General features: G+C 48.1%; 1 protein-coding gene across 2 annotated transcripts in view; it reads right to left on the reverse strand.

Moving 5' to 3' along the window:
- CEMIP2 (cell migration inducing hyaluronidase 2) overlaps window positions 1-21,257 on the reverse strand; it is a 164,977-nt gene that overhangs the window by 103,902 nt on the left and 39,818 nt on the right. For both annotated transcript variants that reach the window (XM_073543730.1, XM_073543731.1), the window contains exons 2-5: window positions 20,652-21,005; window positions 7,483-7,623; window positions 6,004-6,568; window positions 4,067-4,236 (exon numbers count right to left, since the gene is read on the reverse strand). In XM_073543730.1, the coding sequence (XP_073399831.1) occupies window positions 4,067-4,236; window positions 6,004-6,568; window positions 7,483-7,623; window positions 20,652-20,982 (1,207 nt within the window). In that variant the 5' untranslated portion in view covers window positions 20,983-21,005. The remainder of the gene's footprint in view (window positions 1-4,066; window positions 4,237-6,003; window positions 6,569-7,482; window positions 7,624-20,651; window positions 21,006-21,257) is intronic.

Below are 21,257 nucleotides of genomic sequence, written 5' to 3' on the forward strand. Positions count from 1 at the left end.
CTTCGCTCACCTTCCTGATGGGTGTGATGACGACTATGGATTTTGGATGACGGATGAAGGGAATTTTCAGGCCTTCTGTTAGGATGGTTAGGATCCAGGCGTTGGAGGAGATCTTCTCCCAGGTTTGGAAAAAGAGTGCCAATCTCCCCCCTACTGGAACACTGGCGTCACTGTGGCGACTTTCTTGAGGTGGAGGTGCCTCCACCAAACATAAATCCCGATTCTTTTTTTCTTTTATCCTCCCATCTTCTCCTGTCAGCGGGAGGGCGCCCCCTATTGAATCTTCCCCTCCGAAAGGGCTGTCTCCTCTGATCCATAGGAAATCTGGGGAAGCCTTTTTTCTTATCGCCTGCTTTCTCCAGTATATCGTCCAAGTTCTTGCCGAACAAGAATCGACCGTTGCAGGGGAGAGAACATAATTTGACCTTGGACTGAAGGTCACCCGGACAGCCCTTAAGCCATAACGTGCGTCTAGCAGCATTTGATAGTGACGCTGCCCTGGCTGTCATCCGCATAGAGTCCACCGAGGTATCGGCCAAAAAAGCTGCTGCCCCGTGCAAGAGATACATCTCCGATAAGATTTTCTCTCTTGGGACCCTTGAAGCCAGCTTTTCTTCTAACTGCTGCAGCCAGATCACGAGGGAGCGTGCCGTACAAGTACTCGCTATTGCCGGCTTTAGTCCTCCTGCTGTCGCTTCCCATGCGTGCCTTAAATATGAGTCCGCCTTTTTGTCTAGTGGGTCTCTAAGAACCCCTGCGTCTTCCAGGGGCAGGGCCGACCTTTTGGAGGATCTGTACACCGCTGCATCTATTTTGGGGATTTTGTCCCATATCTCTGCATCCTTATGCTCGAAGGGATATCGTCTTTTGGAAGTGGTCGTTTACCGGAAAGGTCCGTTTTTTCCTCTCCTGAAGCCCCCTAAACATAACATCCTCTAGGGTTTTAGCCGCCTTTTCTTCCTGTAGGCCCATTGTAGCTCTGATGGCCTTTAGGAGGGCGTCTGTCTTCTACAGGGAAACATGGTTTACCCCCCATGTCGCTGTCTGAGGAGGATGATTTTTCCGCCTGAGATGACATTGACGCGGAATCCGAGGGGGAACTAGGGGGATCCTTCCTGGTTTTTTTTCCCTTTTTTCAATAGGGACTTAATCGAGCCTTCCATTTCTGACCTTAGGGCAGATATCAGATTGGCTGCGAAACTAGGCGCTTCCTCCGCCATAGTCCGCTGAATGCACGTAGTGCAGAGATCTTTTTGCCAATCTCTTGCTAGGGGAGATTTACATATAGCACAATCCCTATTGTTCTTCTTGCTTCCCTAGGCCTTTCCTACAGGGTGAAGCATACAACAGAAGCCCTATTAACATAAATGCTAACATTCACGAAGATCACTCACCACCCGAAATCAAGGGTACCGAACTCGGAGGCTGCGTCGGGGCACGTGACCTGCGTTCTTTGGATCTTGCTGAATCTCCCGACCTGCGGCTGGGGCGACTGCTGCTGGAATGGCTTCCATGCTTTCTGCCAGAGGGCTGAGAGGGAGGCAGGGATGCTGAACGTTCCTGCTCTGACTCCATGTTGCACCGCCGTCTGCTGCCGCCTTCCTCTTTAAATACCGCGCCTCCGCTCCGGTGAGCGTCTCTCCCCTCCCCCCTGCGACCGCCGCTTCAGAAAGCCGGCCGGCGTCGCACCGGCGCCATTACACCGTCACCCTTCTCTGACGTCAGCTGGCGCACCCAGCATGCAATGCGCCGCTGACGTCAGCGGCCGGAAGAAGCCAGCGTTTCTCCCCTGCCATGGGGATCGAGATGCGGCGTGCGCGAGGGGAGGGCGGCGTGGTGGGGGCTCCCTGCAGACCCCGGGGATCCCGACGCCCGCACGAACCCGGAACCCCGGAGGGCCCGGGGACTGCGCATCCAGCACCCGACGGCCGGCGCTGCAGGTGAGACACCTGTTCTTCCTGCGCCGGGACGGGGCTGGGTCCATTTTCTGCCCATGACAGGCACCGCCGACCGTGGGGTTCCTTCCAGGACAGGAACCCAACTGGAGCGGGGGAGAGGTGCCGCCCCTTATGTCTCGGTAGGTTCCTGTCCTGGCGGGGCGGATCCCTCTCTCAGGTGGTGCTGTCATGGGTGAAGGGAAAAACAATATTTTTTACTTTAATTCTATTTTTTACAGGGATATGGTGCCCAGAGCCTGGAGGACAGTCTCCTCTCCTCCGGACCGTGGGTACCATCCGCAAATGTTCTGCTTACTTTTCGCATGGTGGGCACAGCCACAAGCGGAAAGTAAGCAGAACAATGCATTCCTATGTGGGCGGAATCGCTACGATTCCGCTAAATTAATGAGCATGCTGCGTTTTTACCGCGAATCGATTCCGCCGCGAAAAAAATGCAGCATTAGCACAGTATTGCGGAATCCCATAGGATTGCATGGGATGCTTATTTTTCTCGGCAAAATCGCGTTTAAAACCGCCGCGAAAAAAACGCAACGTGTGAATGCAGCCTAAAAGAAAAAAAATCTAATTTTTTTTAAATATTATATAAACACACTTTTTTTTTAAACTGGAAGAGGCCAAAGAAATTTTTTCTCAAGAGATAAAACCCACAGCGCAAATTGCCTCCTTTAGGATAATTTCCTAGAAACCTGAATCATTTGTTCTTGTCCTTTACGATGCCACAGGGACACATTTATTTTGTCTGCACCTAGTGAGGACCCCCTTTTGTTCTGTCAGACGCTCTTTCAAATAAATCAGAGGGGAGACCTGAATAAGTAGTCACCGGAACAAAGAATACTGCAGAATTTCCCCTCAGGGGCCACATCCTTTTTTCCAGGTATTTCAGCAAAGGGCTCGTCTGGAAGAATAAGACAGACAGCCACGCAAGCAGTATAGCTAACAGAATCAGAGGCATAGAGAAAAAAAAAATAAAAAAAAAAAAAAATATATAAATTTTTTATTAAATCACTAGCTACAGACAACTCCAGCAGGAACCTGATCCCTTATGGTAGTATGCACATGAGGTCCTTTAGAGGCCAGCTGTATTTTTTCCCTGAAACATGTTCTGTGGAGTCATTTTTGGTAATTATTCTATTTGCACCAGTTTTAAATGTTCTTTATGGAATTTCTCTGTATTTAAAGGTTTGCAGAATCCCGAACGTATTGAAAATCAGCTATGGACAATTACCATTCAGCCTCACTGAAACTATATTAAAAGGCCCACATAAGGAAAAAAAAACAAAAAACAAAAAAAAAAAAAAAACACATTTTGGTGAGGTTTATTGAATTTTCTAGCTTTGTCAATAGCCTTCTGCTTAACATTTAGTAATTCAATAAGTGGCTGTACATTTTGATATTATGGGTGTCTTCTAGTAATCCCTCTAATATTTTGATATAACAGAGGGAAGGACGAATACCAGTTAAAGTTTTTCCCCTGTTCCTGTCAGTGCCTCGTGCTCCAAATACGTTTTAGAACTCTGTGAAATGGTGAGGAAGGAGAGACCATGGCTTAAGAGGGCAATCTGCCAGCAGGATTTCCCACTATAAATTAATACAGAGCTGCATGTAGCATATCACCGATTTCCACTACCCCATTGATGTTCTAGCTGGGCTCTCTCCAGGCCACAGCACAGGATAGGTGATAAGTTGCGGATTGGTGGGTGCCCAATCGCTGGTACCAGCACCGATAGACAAATAGTCTGACAGAACTCTTCTACCCATTATAATATGGTGCGGAATATTGGCCGCTGTTTCCTTCATTCTTTAGGGCTTCCGGTAAAAGCCAAGCGCATAGCTTGGCAGTGCTATAGAACGGGAATGGCATGCAGGTTGCCCATGTGCATTGCCGCACTATACTAACGCAGATAAAAGTGCTCAGTCCTGCCGATCGGGGCGAGTCAGAGCGGTCAGACCCCCAAACAAGTTCTCCTGTACAATGTGTTTCCACTGAACACCCCCTTTCAAGCTAATACAATGCATGCGTAGTATTTGTGGCACAAAAAGGTGTCGAAGAGGGCCTTCTAGCGACACTTAAAAGTAAATTGACAGAAAACTATAGGGACAATATTTACCATCTTTCCATTCACTGTATGCCTTCACGGCAAACCTCTGTCCATCCAATGTGGTGAAAACTTTCACCGCTTCAGCTTTTCCTCGAGTATTATGGTTCTCATAGTCTCTAGTGCTTTCACTGCATGAGGTGTTACTGCCACTAACAACACTCACCAGTGCCCAGGCTTGTCTGTAAAAAAGGAAAAGTCCATTACAAGCATCAGCGATATGCATTTATAAAAGGGGAAAGGCCATTATATACACGTCATCTGACTAGTCTTGGGTTATCCGTCATCACATCCTCTTTTTGTGCTATTGCTGTTTAGTGTTAGGACTCGTAAGCGTGGGGATACGTGACGAGGATTATGAGCTCACGTATTTTGGCCAAAATATCAACTAATACCTCACATTTATGTGTTTTTTGCAATTTATTTTTCAGGGTGCAGCTAGGCCCATTTGGTCTTGTAAACTGTGGTGTGTGTTCACATGGCATGCATTTTGATAGCGCTGGGCAGCCCGCCTGATCTAATAGAAGGGTATAACTAATAGGCTGGTAACCTGGATGCTGTGCATTGCCATAGTGTGAACAGCGCCGCATACAAGTCTTGATTGTGCATTAAATACCAAGCAACCGCCCCCTCCATGGATTGGTAGGATGTGAGCGGTTGTCCCATCGGTATTCTTGCACCTGTGCTACTGCCATCTTAGCTATATGGGTCCACTGCATCCTGATGGTGCATTTGTTTGGAGGTCTGGGCAGGTAAGTATCTCTGCCTTTTTTTGCTGTATTTTTGGAGGATTTTCAAGTCCTTTTTTGTGCTATTGTGGTTTAGTGTTCTCTGTCATCACTGAAACTAAGCAAGGACCTAGATATAACGAAAAGCAGAAAACACCAGATGTCATTCCCCGTGCCTTCAGGCAAGCTAAAATTCCAGGTGGAAGTGATCCATTAGGGATTTCTGGAGCCAACTCTAAAAAGTTGTCACTTGCTTTAGTTAGCCATTGGCAAAATTGTTATTGGTCAGGCAGCTATTCCTTCTAACCCGTTTATACACATGCATGCTCAGTTAGGTTGCGCATGCACATTCGCAATGGGAAGAATGAGGCAAGTTGTTGCTGCCAGAAACGGTTATGTAAAAAAAAAAAAAAAAAAAAAAAAAAACCACACACACACACACACACACACACACACACACACACACACACACACACACTAAAAGGGTATGTGCACACGTTGTGGATTTGCCACTGAAGTTTTCCTAGTGATTTACAGTACAATGTAAATCTATGGAAAAAAACAAAACAAAACAAAAAAAAAAAAAAAAAAAAAAAAACCACACTGTACATGCTGCGGAAAAATCCACGCGGAAACGCAGCGGTTTATTTTCCTCCACCATGTCAATTCTTTGCGCGGATTCTGCAGTGTTTTTACACCCATTCCATTATAGGAAGCCGCAGGTGTAAACGCATGTGAAATCCACAGGAAGTCTGCGCGGATTCTGCTAAAAATAGATTCCGCGCGGAAAATTCCGCACACGAATCCGCATGGTGTGCACATACCCTTAATATGCAGCTATGGGGTTAATTTGCAGGTTAATAGCATTCTAAACTCGTGCCCGCTGCACTGAAAAGCCCGGTTACTGGGAGGAAATTTTCTTTATTCCTCCTGAGAGTCCTCAGCTTTCAGTCAGAGGCGAGGCCAATGTGGCTCCAGTCACAGCTCAGTACATGGTGAACAGAGTTTTGGGACATGAACGGTTCCATTCAAAGGATTGATATATTGAAATCCAGCATGTCCAATTACTCCCAGATATCGACCTTCGGGGGGGGAGACCACACAGATACTAAAAAGTAAAGCCATGATGCAATGAACAAGATAAAAATAAAAATATCTCTTTTCCATATACATTTAACTGCATTATAGAAGGCTTTCTAAAAGGTCGTAGCATACCATTACCTATATGCCAAGCTTTTTACTTGATTACTACCAAGAAGACGCTGAATAGTTAGGCGAGTTTCGGGAAGCAGCTTTTTATCTGCAGAGTCACCCACCGCCATGGCAACTATCCGACCCGGTGGTAGACTACTGAGGAGATCCTGCAGCCTCTTGCTTTCAGTTTCATTTATGAAGGTGTCAAATCTTTCCACCACCAATACTTGAGCCGTCTCTTGGTCCACAACTCTCACGTTCAGACCTCTAGAAAAAAGCAGCTCAAAGTTGTGTGGTCCAGCTGGGAGTCCGGATGGCGCAAGAGATTTTGTCAAAAGGGTCCAAGATAACTTTTGAGATCCATGTAATTCCAGTGTTCCACCAGGTGACACCCCAATGAACTTCTTCCCAAATACCGGCACGCTGCTTTCCTCGTCATCTGATCGGCCATATAGGATAACGTGTGCTTTGGATTTGTAGCTGCATTTCTCTGCTCCAATATGAAGCGTTCCACCATCCTTTATAAGGATAAAACGAGTCCTCAGAGTGATATTTTTTGAACCATTTGCATCATCTTCAAAGACTAGTTTGCCTGAAAAAACAGGAAATACTTGTGACCTGTGTAAAATGTGATGAAGAATCAAATCCCTGTTATGACACCTAATTTTAAAAGGGGTTGTCCAGTTTTGGCACAAAACTCGGCAGTCACTATGACTGCAGACTTGTGAATCCTCACATCACGCGTACCGTGCACGGTTAGGATTCTTCTGTGCCAGCAGTGAGACCGGGTCATGATGTGACCAAAAGTATGCAATTTGCATACTCACAGCCACAATCTAACTAGACGTGCAGTCTTGCTTAATACAATACTTTACCGAGGATATGCACATCTAGTTGGAAAGTGGCTGGAAGTATGCAGATCAGTCTCACAGCCAGCACAGGAGAATCCAAACAGTGCGAGTTGTGCACAATTTGGCAATTCACAAGTCTGCAGTCAGAGTGAACGCAAATGTGTGTGGAAACCCTTTTAAAGTAAAAAAAAAAAAAAATGAAAACACCCCACACAAAACAACTGGCAGTTCAAATTTCGCGTGGCTATGTCCACACACACAATTACAACTTAAGCCCTGACTAGTCAAGGCCATCGTGTAGGGTCAAAGATCTGTGACAATGGAAGTGTTAACACAGCTGTCAGTTTATTCATATATTTCCAGGAGGAATAGCAAAATGGCAAGATACAGGTTTCACTGTTGCACCATTGTAATTTTATGTAGAAACATACACACAAGAAAAAAAAAAAAAAAAACAGACATGTTCGGAAAGTTAAAAACATCCCCATAGAAGATACGGGATACCCACTCAGACGGGACCACCAGATCTACCTCTAAGACAGTCTCCATCTTTCGATAATAAACATTAAATTAGAAAATATCTACCTAAAAGTTTGACTACTTAAGTATGTAATTGGCAATCAAGAATGACGCAGACAAGTAATAGTGTACAGACCTCCGTCCTGTATGGTTATCGAGTGCACGGTGGCGTCAGACTGCAAACGCAAAAGGTCGCCTTTCCTTATGACAACTTTTTTATTTGGGTCATGGCCAGGATTCCAGTTACTGAGAAAGTAGTTCTGATCAGGACAATTTTCTGCAAGTAAAAAAAAAAAATATAAAAAAACAAAAAAAAAAGTAGTAAAAATGTGTACAAACATTACCAGTTTAAAGAGACTCCCTTTAGGATGTGCACAAGGCAAAAGCAACACTATACCATTCTGGGCCATAAAGGGCGAATCGGCACACAGAAGCCCAATGTGGAATTATTAGCGGGCTTCCCTACTATAAACCAATATCCCTGTAAAATTTTAAAGCACAAGGCTTGCAAAAAGCGAATTGTGCAGTGAAACCAACTGGATGATCTAATTACACAAGAGCGAATGTGGGAGCATGAATCATGAAGAACACACCGCTGGTGTGGCTTTAATTATATAGCTTCCAAAATTGGCTGTAAAACAGCACGCTGGCAATCCTTATCGTGTCTTAAACACAGGGACCTGGCCTTATGCACAGTTGGGTTATGGTTACATGGAGGTTTTTTTCCCCAGGAGCTCAAAAACCCACAAGTTGTCAAAGAGAAATTGCTGTAAGAAACTCTTAGTTACAGGAGCTTTTTTCCTGAAGGGCTTCCTGACAAGGTTTTGGAAGAGCTTCCTTTATTATCTTGAAATAGTCTTTACAGCCTTTTGATTGGACAGTGCTTAATTTGGAGCAGGTTCACATAATATAGTGATGGGCAACCACTACAATGCTCGAGTGCTCGTTGCTCAGGTCGAGCAAACTGGAATGCTCGGGTGCTCGACCGGAGCAACAAGCCCAATGTAAGACTATGGGAAACTCAAGCATTTTTCCGGTGCCCCCTCTCCCGGCGGTCTTTAGAGAGACTAGAAATTGCGGAAATCGATGGGAACAATGCTCACATGATATGGGAACATCATGGGGAAGACCCCTGGAAGCATTTCTGACTCCCAGGTCACTGCTGTGAACAATGTTGTCAGAGTCTTACAGACTCACAATAAAACATACAAAAACGAAAATCAAAATGGATTTTCCTGGGAAATATGGTAAGCAACATCCTTTCCAGGGTTAACAGAAATGTTGAAGTCCAAGAGTGGAGCATATTCAACCACATATTGTATTAAACACAATTTGTTAGCCCCTTACTAAATGATGGACCCATCCCTGAGTTCAAATAAAATTAAATATATCTGAAAGAAACATAGAACTCAAATTAGCAAACAAAAAATATCTTTATTCAATAGAAAAAAGACATACATCACATAGAAATTTAAAAAGGTGGGAAACCCAAATGAGGACACCACACCCCCACATACCTGCTAATAAGAGGTTGCACAGGCTAAAGGAACCCCACCAATTGCTTTCCAATAACAAATTGTGGTAACAAACAGACACCAAGACCCCAAAGTACAGTATCCGGAAAATCGCCGGTCCTATGTAAACAGTACCCAAGTGCAAGATCAACTTTACCTCCTGTGGGTGGTGGTGTCCTCATTTAGGTTTCCCACCTTTTAAATTTCATTGTGTTGTATGTGTGGCGCCCCTGAGGCTCAGTCGCCACAGAGGTACTGCACCTCCTCCTGAGGTGTGGTATCCCACCATTCAGGTAAGGTGGAGACTCCTGACCACGCTCCAACACCTGCACCCCCACACCACAAAGTAAAGTAGCAAAGCACCTTCAGCGGCTCCCTGCTTGGAGTGTAGCAAAGCACCCATTGGTGGCTCCCTGCTTGGAACATGAAACGTGCTGGGAGGTGGGTGGAGTTAGATTACATTACAAAGAGCGGGAAGAGTTTAGGATGAGAGATCAGTTTGTTAGAGAATTGGAGAGAAGAAGATCCCTGGAGAGAGGAATAGATGGAAGTGCTGCAGCAGATCCCAGTGACCTGGGTCTGCTGGCACGTGAAAGGAAGAGAGCAGCATAGACTGAAAGCCTGATTCCCCATAGAAAGAAAGATTAGTACGGAACGTGAGGAGTAAAAGGGAACAGAGGACGTGGGTTAGAAGAGAATCCTTCCTAGAAGTTCCAAGCGCAAGGCCGGGGCCCGGTCCCCGAGGTTGTATGGATACTAATGGTCCTGCAGCAGACACGGAGGAATAGGAGTAGTGACCACTTTATTCCCACACAAGACTTGGGGGCACAACAGCAACTGGATAGTGAGCCGGGACTTAGTAGCAAGAAGTCCCCTAAGCAGGCTACAGCTGTCTGCCGTACAAGTAGAGTTCATAGGAACATCGGACAGGAGGAACTCTAGTGTAACTCAGTACTAGGAGTACTTCATTTAAAGGCGCTATAAGCTTTGGAACTACATGCCCCGATGTCCTCCACTTATTCCCTGCGCCATCCCGCCTAGCACAGCCACCACCTCTGCGCCTGACACTACACCATCTAAGTGTCACTTCACCTACACTGCCCTGGGACTCCAGCCCTGCCTGTGGAGGGCTATAACATCACTGCTGCACCACACCATCTGTCCCAGAGGATCTGTCTGCAGCGTCGGCTTACATCTTCATTGCCGAACACCACAGGTGGCGTCACGAATCACTTATAAACTTTTATCACTATAAGCACACTGCAACAACCCCCTTTTACAATGGGCACCCAGGGCCACAGGCCGGGTCACAGCTGCCGTGACATCTCCCATTGGAGCTCATCGGGCCCGGTACCGAGTACCTCACAGCCCCATATGTCTTTTTTCTATTGAATAAAGATTGTTGTTTTTTTGCTAATTTGAGTTCTATGTTTCTTTCGGATATATCCTTTCCAGGGTAAAGACTTGTATATAAGGCAAACTAAATATCCAAAAACAAAAGTGCGCCTCCACACCTTGGGCTATGTTCCACGTAGCATTTTTGAACTTTAGCATTTCTTTCAACCAAGACAAATGCATTCACTAGGAATGTGGTGTGCAACACATCATTAGACACATTCTGTTTCATTTATGAAGGAGGGACTCTGAAAGTCACAAAGCTTATTTTTATAGGGCCATCAGGCGGACTTTACTATTCTTAAAGGGCCAGTAATCCGCCCTCACTATTCTTAGAGAGCCATCAGCCAGCTATGCTTTGTTGTTCCCATTATTAAACAATGGGTCTCCTATACTGTTATTGCATATGCAGCGAGTGGCAGGGCTGCACAAAGTTAGGACGCAACCCAAAACCTTTTTGACGAGACGTACTAGACGGCCTCCTGAAAACAAATGTTCCTATTATGGGCACATAGGCGGCATACCTGTGTTTTTTCTTTGTATTTTTGCATTCTGTGCAAGCTGGGGTGTGGAAACTGAATATTAGGCTTCCCCTGACTGGTGTCCATTGATTGGGCCCAGTCCTTTTGTCTGCCCTTATTCACACATTGAGGACAATTTTGACACATGGGTCAGTGGTGTCAGCCACAGATCTGCTAGGCTCTTTCAGAGCGGTCCACAACTCTTCAGCATTGTACGTTTTGTCACCTAAGCAGATTAGCTTCAGTATAGCCTGCTGCCGCTTGGCTGAGGCAGTGCTTCCACCTTGTGACTGATGTGTTCATTTCGAAGATGGAGGCTGAAGAGGAGGATGCGGTGCAGTAGACTGAGGGCAACCCTGATTGACGTAGGGCCCGCAATCCTTGGCGTCGGGAGAAGGTGTTCCATTCCAAGGTCCGACTGGGTCCCGGCTTCCACTATGTTAAACCAGTGTGCCATCAGCAAGATGTACCGTCCCTGCTCAGAAGCACGTGTGTGGTTAGGTGGAGTTTCCAAGTAACTGCATTGTTGAGGGCACAGCTATTGTTGTGGGACACGTGCTTGTACAATGCTAGGACGGCACACCAGGAGAAACAGTGGCGGCAGGGGACCAAATACTGAGGTACGACCACCGCCATCAGGTTGCAGAAAGTTTCCATTTGCACAAGCCTAAAAGGCAACATTTCAAGCACAAGTCGCAAAATGTGTGAATTGAGTAGTGTGGCCTGTGTATTTGCGCTTGCGTTCCATGGACTAGGGTATGGACAACTGAATGCTGCTCTGGAACAAGGACGTGCTCAATGATGGTGCTAGTTGAGTGTGTGCAATGACAGGAGCAGGGCAGGAAGCATCTTCGCATGCACAATAGACAGGGTATTGGCTTGCACGCACAACAGCGGAAGAAGCAGTGGTGTCACCCGAAGACATTGTTCCTGGACCGTGGGGTTCAGCCCACGAAGTTGGGTGCTTTGCTGCCATGTGACCATGCTGGTGGAGGACCGGTTGGTAGTTTTGCTATGCCTACTGATGCTGGCCTGGCAGGTGGTTCAAATGGCCGCTTTGGGGTTATCGGCAGAGTCTTTAAAAAAATAACCAGACGTGGGAAAACCTAAGGCCGGGGTCACACTAACCGACGCAAAATACGGTCAGTATTTTACATGCATAATACGGATGAATAACCCCTAAACAGTGCTCCGTATGTCATCCGTAATCAAGGTGTGGTCGCGTATTTTGCGCATGTAAGCATCCGTATGGCGAGATTTTCTCGCAGGCTTGCAAAATGGACATATGACAGGGTTTCTAACAGAAACCAAAGAATAGATATAGACACATAGAATGCATATATATATGTATTCTATGTGTCTATATCTATTCTTTTGTTTCTTTATTAAAACTGTTAGTGTGAGTTTACTGTATAGCGCACTGAATTGCCGGCTTTTGTAAAGGACACCGGGTGCGTATTTCTCGCAAGTCACATGTGTGGTCCGTGTGTAATCCGTATTTTTTGCGCACCCATAGACTTGCATTGGCGTACTACGGCCGTAGTACTCTGACAATCGCAGCATGCTGCGATTGGCACGGAGCGTAGAATACGGATGAGAAATATACGGCTGGTGCGAGGGACCCCATAGAGAACCATTGGTCCGTGTCTAATGCGTGCTTTTAACGCCTCTCACTCGGCCGTATTCCTTGTCAGTGTGACCCCGGCCTAACAGTTGAACCGGCAACATCTGTCATATTGGTGTTACGGGGAACAGTTGCCTGCCTTCTGTCTGCGACCACCACACTGCTTTTTGCCATTTGGGTTGCTATGCCTCCCTCCCCCTGTGTGCTGCTGTCCTTGCGCTGCATGTGCTCCTGCCAGTTTGGGTCAGTTACTGTATCATCCACCACCTCATCTTCAACTTCTGCACCCTGGTCCTCCTCCTGACTTTCTGGAAATAGTGTCTCATCATCGTCAACCTTCTTGTGACATTTTCCCACCTACGCGTGACCATGGCTGCTAAAATATTCGGGGATCGCTACATGTGATCTCCTCTTGCCAAGCTTCAAGTGGACCGGGCGAGAGGCTCGAATCTATAAATGAAAGACTGAACAGCTCTTTGGAGTGTCCAAGTGTGGGATCATTATCCGCTATCCAATCAACAACCTTTTGACCCTGCTCTGGGTTCAAGAGTGATGTGCTTCGGTCCCCTAGTAATTGGGACAGGATGGTCGGGCGAGAAGATTTGGGTGTTTGTTGTGACACAATTCCAGCTTGCCTACGGCCTCAGCCTCTACATGCGCCGTCATGTCCAGTTCCTCGTACCTTGCCACGCACCTTGCCCATTTTAAATGGAGGACAATATTTTCCATGTTCACTACAAATAGCTGAATTTGGAGCGAACTTATATGTGTTTCATGTGACAGACAAACCACAGTTTGAAACAGCTGGCCTGTAGGTAACCATTTTGTTTTCATCAAACTGGTGTCAATTACTTGGGTAAGGTGTCTCCTTGTGGAGAGTGACATACCAGCTCTGGCTTGTCAACGTAAGGAGGCTTATTCGCCGTGCAATGCTCCTCTGGGAAATTTAATATGCAAATTGCCTCTTCAAAGAGAAAGAGGACTTTTACTCTATAGCGCCACCTGTGGAAAGTAGAAATCCTACAAATCTCAAATCAACCCTTTATCGAGTCTTGCAATATGGCTTAGGATTAAAGCCAAATTAGAATCTCAATTTGCAGACACTGTTTTGGGCTATTGGCCCTCATCAGTGCAAAGTATCAGAACTGATTTGGCTAGGTGAGAGGCTCTGGACTGGGGTCTAAGGGGTAAGGTTTCTCCTTGTGGAGAGTGACATAAAATCTCCGGCTTGTCAAGGTGAGGCGGCTTATTCGCAGTGCAATGCTCCTCTGGGAAATTTAATATGCAAATCTGCAGATCCGCAAGCGATGTACAGTACAATGTTAATCAATGGGTTTTAGAAACCGCAGTGCACATGCTGCGGATTTTTCTGTGGTTGTAAATCCGCAGCATGTCAATTCTTTCTGCGGATTCCGCTGTGGTTTGACACCTGTTCCATTGTCCAGGTGTCAAACCGTAGGTTAAAACCGCTGGCAAATCCGCAGGTCACTTTACCTGCAAATCCACGCAGAAAAATCTGCAGTGGAATTCGCACTGTGTGAACTCACCTTTAGATCCCAGTCTAGAGCCTCTCATCAAGCCAAATCAGTTCTCATACTTTGAACTGAAACACTGTTTGCAAATTGAGATTCTGATTTGGCTTTAATCCCAAGTCATATTGCAAGACTCGTTAAAGGGTTGATTGTGACTTGTAGGATCACTACTTCCAACAGATGGCGCTATAGAGTTCAAGCCCTCTCTCTGAAGAGGCAATTTGCATATTAACTTAGGTAAGACACTGCAAAAAAATTTTAATGAAGGCCTGAAATGGTACAATTTTGAGCACACTGATATGTGATCCATGTGACAGACAAACCACAGTTGAGCTGGATTTTTTAGCTCTGTAATATCGAAAGAATCTGGCTGTATTCTGCAATGCCTACAAGCAAATGTGTGGCAGAAAAACGGTGGCCAGGAATAATTTTTTATTTTATCTTAATCCTGATTATTTGCTTTAAAAGCTACCTGGGGTTATGTCTAGAAAGATTTGTAATAGACAGCAGCAAACAGAACTGGAATGGACCCTCTTGCTATAAGCACTGCAGTCTGCCACATACACTGCTTGCCTAGCAGTGATATCTGTGCAGCTTTAATAGTCTTCAGAAGGACTGTTAGATGAGATGGATATGTGTATTTATGGTATAGCTACAGTAAGTACGAAGCAAATAAATCTCTCCCTCTCAGCAGCAACTTTCCCTACAATGCCTGATTCCGGAGCATTCTGAGACGAGCAGGGCGGCACCAGGTCTAATATAGACCTGATGACACTGTGCGTCCAGCCAGTCACTAATGCCACAACCAAGATGGCTGCGGCATTACAGTGTGTGGCAAACAATACCTGCATGTTCATTGGCTCTCTAAAGAGCGCCAAACTTGCAGGGTGGGCACCCGAGCTCCCGCCGAGCAACCCTGGAAATACTCGGTGAGTTGCAAGCATCTCGAGCAGTGAAATGCTCAGACGAGCACTGAGTAGTGGCATGCATGCTCGCTAATCACTAATATAATATACATACACAGATACTGCTGCAAGTGGCTCTGCAATACCTAATATACAAAAACTTAAAAAATAGGTATTAGACCTACCGGTAATGATGTTTCCAGGAGTCCATCCTGACAGCACTATGGAGGACGTCGTCCTCCTCCTTACAGGGACAGGAAAGCACACGAGAGGTTAAAAGGCCATGTCCCACCCCCTTTCCCTCAGTGATTTGACAAGTACCACAAGGTGGATGATGCTAGTAACGGTTTAATGAAACAATCATATTACAGCATATGACATAACATAATACAACATAGTATAACATAACAGGGAGGGAACTACCCGTGCTGTCAGGATGGACTCCTGGAAACATCATTACCGGTAGGTCTAATACCTATTTTCCAGGACGTCCACCTGACAGCACTATGGAGAGTACCAAAGCACCTCCTCAGGGTGGGATTACTGCTTGGAGAACTTTTCTCCCGAATGCGGTTTGTTGGCCAGCTAACACATCTAGTTTGTAGTGTTTGCAGAATGTATTAAGACTAGCCCAGGTTGCCGCTCGACAAATTTGATCAACTGACGCCCCCGCCCGCTCGGCCCATGAGGCCGATACCGCCCTTGTAGAGTGGGCTTTTAAGGAATCAGGCGGGCTGGCGCCTTCAGCCTGGTAAGCGTCCGAGATTACTGAGGTAATCCAACGCGCTATGGACGCCTTAGAGGCCTTCTTCCCTTTATTCCTACCACCAAAGAGAACGAACAGGTTCGGGTCGATACGCCAACTATTGGTGGCCTCTAGGTATTCTATAACTGCACGCCTCACGTCTAGCGAGTGGAGCCGCCGCTCCTTCTCATTTCGGGAATTATCGCAGAAAGAGGGTAACACTACCTCCTGGTTCAGATTTCTTGTAGAGGCTACCTTCGGGGTAAATGCCGGGTCTAACCTTAGGATTATACTATCCTCTCTTATCTGGAGGTATGGATCCTTAGTGGATAGGGCCTGGATCTCCCCTATTCTTTTGGCCGTGGTAATGGCTACTAGAAAGGCCGTTTTACGAGTGAGAGCAGGGATGGCTATCTTCTCACTAAGGGCGAAAGTGTCCGAGCAGAGGAACCGAAGTACCAGGCCCAGGTCCCATGGCGGGGTGAGCTGCCTAATCGTGGGGCGCAGGCGCTGTGTGGCTTTTATAAACCTTATCACCCAGGGATGTGCAGCTAACTGATAATCATAGAAGGCGCTCAAAGCTGAAACCTGGACTTTTAGAGTACTGGGCTTGAGGCCTTTATTAAAACCTGCCTGCAGGAACCCTAGTATGTTAGGGAGATCCGGGGTACCTGCCACGAGCCCGGACCTGCCACCCTCCAAACAGAATCTCTTCCATATCTTCCGATAAATTGCCGACGTCACTGGCTTCCTGCTGGCCTGTAGGGTGGATATGACCTGCTCCGACAATTCTTTTGCCTTCAGGATGTCCCTCTCAGGATCCAAGCCGATAGATGGAGTCTTGCTGGGTCCGGGTGGTGGATCGGGCCCTGGTGGATGATGTTCTCCCACAAGGGCAGCTCGACTGGATCTTCTACTGCCATGGCTCCCAGAAGGGAAAACCAGCTTCTCCTCGGCCAGTATGGCACTATCAATATCACTCTTGCGTGGTCCTCGCGTATCTTTCTGAGCACTGCCGGTATGAGGGCCAGTGGTGGGAACGCATAAGAGAGGGATTCTCCCCAAGTCTGACTCAGGGCGTCTACGCCCTCTGGATGGTCCATCGGATTTAGGGAGTAGAATCTGGGAACCTTCGAGTTCTTGCGGCTTGCGAAGAGATCTATACTGGGGTTCCCCCAGCGCTGACAAAGCTGGTTGAAGATCTCCATGTTCAATTCCCACTCTGTCGGGTGGATCTGTTGTCTGCTCAGGTAGTCCGCCACTTCGTTTTGGGAACCCTCTAGATGTACCGCGGTCACGGATCGAACTGTCCGTTCTGCCCACGTGAATATCTTTTCCGCCAGTGCCTGTAGTGGTTGATGCCTGGTTCCTCCTTGGTGTTTCAGGAATGCCACTGTCGTTGTATTGTCGGATAAAATGCGAACATGACGACTCTTTAGTACCGACCGGTTTCTCCGCAACGCTTCCCAGACCGCGAAGAGTTCCTTGAAATTGGAGGATCTGGCCTTGATGCTTGCTGGCCACTTCCCCTGGAAGATCTTCCCTTCTATGTGGGCTCCCCATCCCCACGCACTTGCGTCTGTGGTGACTACCACGTATGGAGAGGTTGTCCAATGCACGCCCACCTGAAGGTTCCTGGCCTGTAACCACCAGCGAAGGGACTCCTTTACTCGTCCTGAGAGTCTTAGGGGTTTGTCTAGCGACGCCTGACTCCTGTCCCACCTCGCGAGAATTTCTCTTTGTAACAACCGCGAGTGGAATTGGGCCCAACGGACACACTGGATGCAGGCCGTCATGAGGCCCAGGACCTCCATTGCTTCCCTTATGGAGCATTGACGCTTCAACAGACCTCTGGTTCTGGCCTGAATGGACTTCTGCTTCTGCTCGGGTAGCCAGGATATTCTGTCGGCTGAGTCTAGGAGGACTCCCAGGAATACCTTTCTGGTGTTTGGTGTGAGGTCCGACTTCTCCCAGTTGATCACCCAGCCCAGGAACTCCATCACAGTAGTTGTTCGGATCCTGTCTCGGATGAGCGCTTCTTTGGATCTTGCCACCAGTAAGAAGTCGTCCAGGTACGGCACAATCACAATACCCTGATCTCTCAGGTAGGCCACCACCTCTACCACCAGCTTTGTAAAGATCCTGGGAGCTGAGGCCAGCCCGAATGGAAGACCCTGGAACTGGAAATGGCAGGTCCGGGCTAGTGAACTGATCGCGAACCTTAGTAGGCTTTGGGATGAGGGATGAATAGGAACCTGATAATATGCCTTTTTTAGGTCTAGGGTGCACATAACTGCGTCCCTGTCTATCAGAGGAATTGCGGATCGGATTGATTCCATCCGGAACCTCCTGTATCTGACCCAAGCATTTAGTGGCTTCAGGTTTATGATGGTGCGGGCCTCGCCGGATTTCTTTGTAATTGCAAACAGGGAAGAGTAGTGACCTTTTCCTCTTTCTGATGGTGAAACTGGTATTATGACCCCTGAGTCTAACATGTCCTGAAGATCCGACCACATTGCGGAGTCCTCCTGGACGACAGTGGGGGCAATATATCTGTCGGGGGGAGGAGAATAGAGCTCTATCCTGTAACCTTCGCTGATGGTTCTGAGGACCCACTGATTGTTGGTGACTCGCGACCAGTTTGCTGCAAAGTGGCGAAGTCTCCCCCCAATGCCTATGGCGTCATTGTCTCCTCGACCTAGATGTCGATGCAAATGGGGGACCTCTGTTCTTCCCACTTTGGCTGAAGGAGCCTCTGTAGGAGCTTCTATTAGACCTCGCCCGGCCCCTAAACTCTGACTGTCCTCTGAAGAAGGAGCCTCTCCGAAAGGACTGGGACCGCCTGGGCTTTTCTTCCGGAAATCCCTTATTCTTATCAGACACCAGCTCAAGGATATTATCCAGGGCTGGACCAAACACCCTCAGACCCGAGAAAGGGATGGCACATAACCCTTCTAAGGCCAAGTTATCCCCCGACCAGGATCTAAGCCAGACTGCTCTCCGGGCCGCATTAGAGAGGGAGCTGTTTCTGGCCGCAAACCTAACTGATTCCGCCGACGTATCCGACAGGAACGCCGTGGCTGATTTCAAAAGAGGAAGAGATGCTAGTATCTCTGACCTCGGGGTCTTGTTGGTTAGGTTTTCCTCCAACTGCCCCAACCACAGGAACATAGACCTGGCCACCGAGGTGGCTGCTATGTTGGCTCTAATCAGGGCCGCCGACGTCTCCCATGTTCTTTTTAACAAGACGTCCGCCTTTCTATCCATTGGGTCTCGAAGACCGGATGAGTCCTCGGCTGGGATAGCCGATTTCTTCGTAACCTTGGCAACCGGGACGTCGATCTTAGGGACTTCTTCCCACGCCCGAGTTTCCTCGGGATCGAAGGGCAGTCTATTTTTAAAGCTTCGGGAGAGTGTCAACCGACGCTCTGCTTCCTTCCACTCCTCCTGGATCATTGCTTTGATGTGCTCGCTCACAGGGAACACCACCTGTTTGCGGGACACCAGTCCTCCAAACATTAAGTCCTGTCTGGACTGTGGCTTAGGGACTTCTTCCATCTGCATGGTATTTCTGACCGCGTGTACCAGCTCGTCCGTATCCTCCAGTCTGAATAGGTACTTTCTGTTCTGTTCCTGACTATCCCCCAGGATCTCGCCTTCTTCCTCCTGATCTGAGTTCCGGAAATCGGATTCCTCGCTAGGGCTCGCCTCTGATACTGGGACTGGTTCCCACCTCGGACGCTTGCGACCTGGCCCAGGGCTGGGGGATCGACGCCGGGACGTAGAAGCCTGAATCTCTTCCCTTATCAGCGACCTCATTTCGGAAAGCAGAGATGGCTGTTCCTCGCCTATGACTCTGGAGGTACAGGGACCGCATAGGGTCTTGCTATAGGTGTCTGGCAGCTTTACTCTGCACACCGGACATCTGACTGATTTGACGGTGGCTTTCGCCGGGTCCTTCCCCGAGGGGGACTCAGCCGGGGTTCCCTTTCCCTGATAATATAAGGGGCACCTCATCAGATCTGGGCTGTGGGGACGGGTGGGGAGGGTGGTCTGCGCTATGCGCACTTACCCCTCCACCAGATGCAGTGTTGCCTTCCATTCCCTGGCGTCCGATGCAGTCACACAGCCTGGAACCACCTGTGACGACTCTGGAGAACGCTTTGGTCCAGGAGCGCGCGCGCCCTGGATTTGAAACCGACGTCTGACGTCACCGGATGTGACGCTGGTAAGCCGCGCCTCCACTTCCTGCCGGGCATCTGCGCGCGACCGCGCTCGGCGCGTGCAGGGAGCCGTTCCTGCTATGGTGCTCCGGCCTCCACTGCCCAGCGTCGGCGACGTCCTGCGGGTACTCGGCCCGCCGCCCCACTTCTGTCGGTGCCCGCATGGCCAGCCGCCTGCGGGGAGCCGACCCGTCCTGGAGCCGAGAGCCCCCCCACCGGGAGGAACGGCTCCCTCCAGGAGCGCCGTCCTGCTCCTGGCCTTTGGAGCCGAGGGACTCCCCACCGGGAAGTTTCGGCCCCGGGACCTCTTGACAGGGGAAGGATTGGACCGGCCGCACGATCCCCTGGGTCCCTCCGGTAAGCTCTCGCGTGTCCCTCCGTGCAGGGACAGGAAAAACACTGAGGGAAAGGGGGTGGGACATGGCCTTTTAACCTCTCGTGTGCTTTCCTGTCCCTGTAAGGAGGAGGAGGACGTCCTCCATAGTGCTGTCAGGTGGACGTCCTGGAAAAAGTGTCTGAAAAGTAGAAATTAAAATCCTATCTAACCTTTAAAAACTATGCTGAACAGGAAAACCTCAATAGTATTAAGTATGAAGATGTTTTTTCCTCTAGGCACATTGGCCATCAATAAAATATCATAGCTAATAAACTTATGATCGCTGGGGTATAGAGGGGAGGCCGTACACAGGACCTGAAAGCCACTACAGATTTAGCACTATTGAGGTTCCTTCTGAGATACAAGTCATAAGAATAATCATTTCATAGATACCAAACTGGGAACAGTAGTTTGTGTGACAGTACTTGCAGTTTCATGCTATGGAGCAGGTGTGTGAACACCACACTTACCATCCGGGGAATATTTAGAGGAGATTCCTAAAACAATAGCAAGGATAATGAAAAAAGTCAGACTGGAAATAGCAAAGCATATTAGTGTGTTTTTGTGTCTTCTCCTGCGAAGAACTTGTGCATGATTGTTTTGTCCATCTCCTATAAACCCAAATGTTGAATGTCCTTCAGGCCCAGAGGAATTAAATTTGGCTGTGGCTTGAGTCTTTGGAGGAGGCGGTGGACGCAAGGGAACAATTCTGCCAGGCACGTAGCCCGGTGATCGCATGCTGCTGCCATTCTGAGGTTGGAGGAAGAGGCGTGATCCTCCCCTGTAGTCAGGAGACTGCATGATTAGGAGATGGCAAGCTTTCCCTGAAACAAACAAAAGAAGTCAGTCATTATGATGTCCATTCATCAGATCACAACATTTGCTTAAGGCCGGGATCACACTGGCGATTTAAACGGCCGAGTTTTGCATGGTAATACACGGCGCTGCCGCCGGGACTCAGGAGCGGGGCGTGCAGCTCCATGTATTGCTATGCGGACGCATGCCCCGCTCCTGAGTCCCGGCGGCAGCGCCGTGTATTACCATGCGAAACTCGGCCGTTTAAATCGCCAGTGTGA

This window comes from Dendrobates tinctorius, unplaced genomic scaffold, assembly GCF_039654945.1.
Source record: "Dendrobates tinctorius isolate UK_male_01 unplaced genomic scaffold, ASM3965494v1 ptg000134l, whole genome shotgun sequence".
Taxonomy (NCBI): domain Eukaryota; kingdom Metazoa; phylum Chordata; class Amphibia; order Anura; family Dendrobatidae; genus Dendrobates; species Dendrobates tinctorius.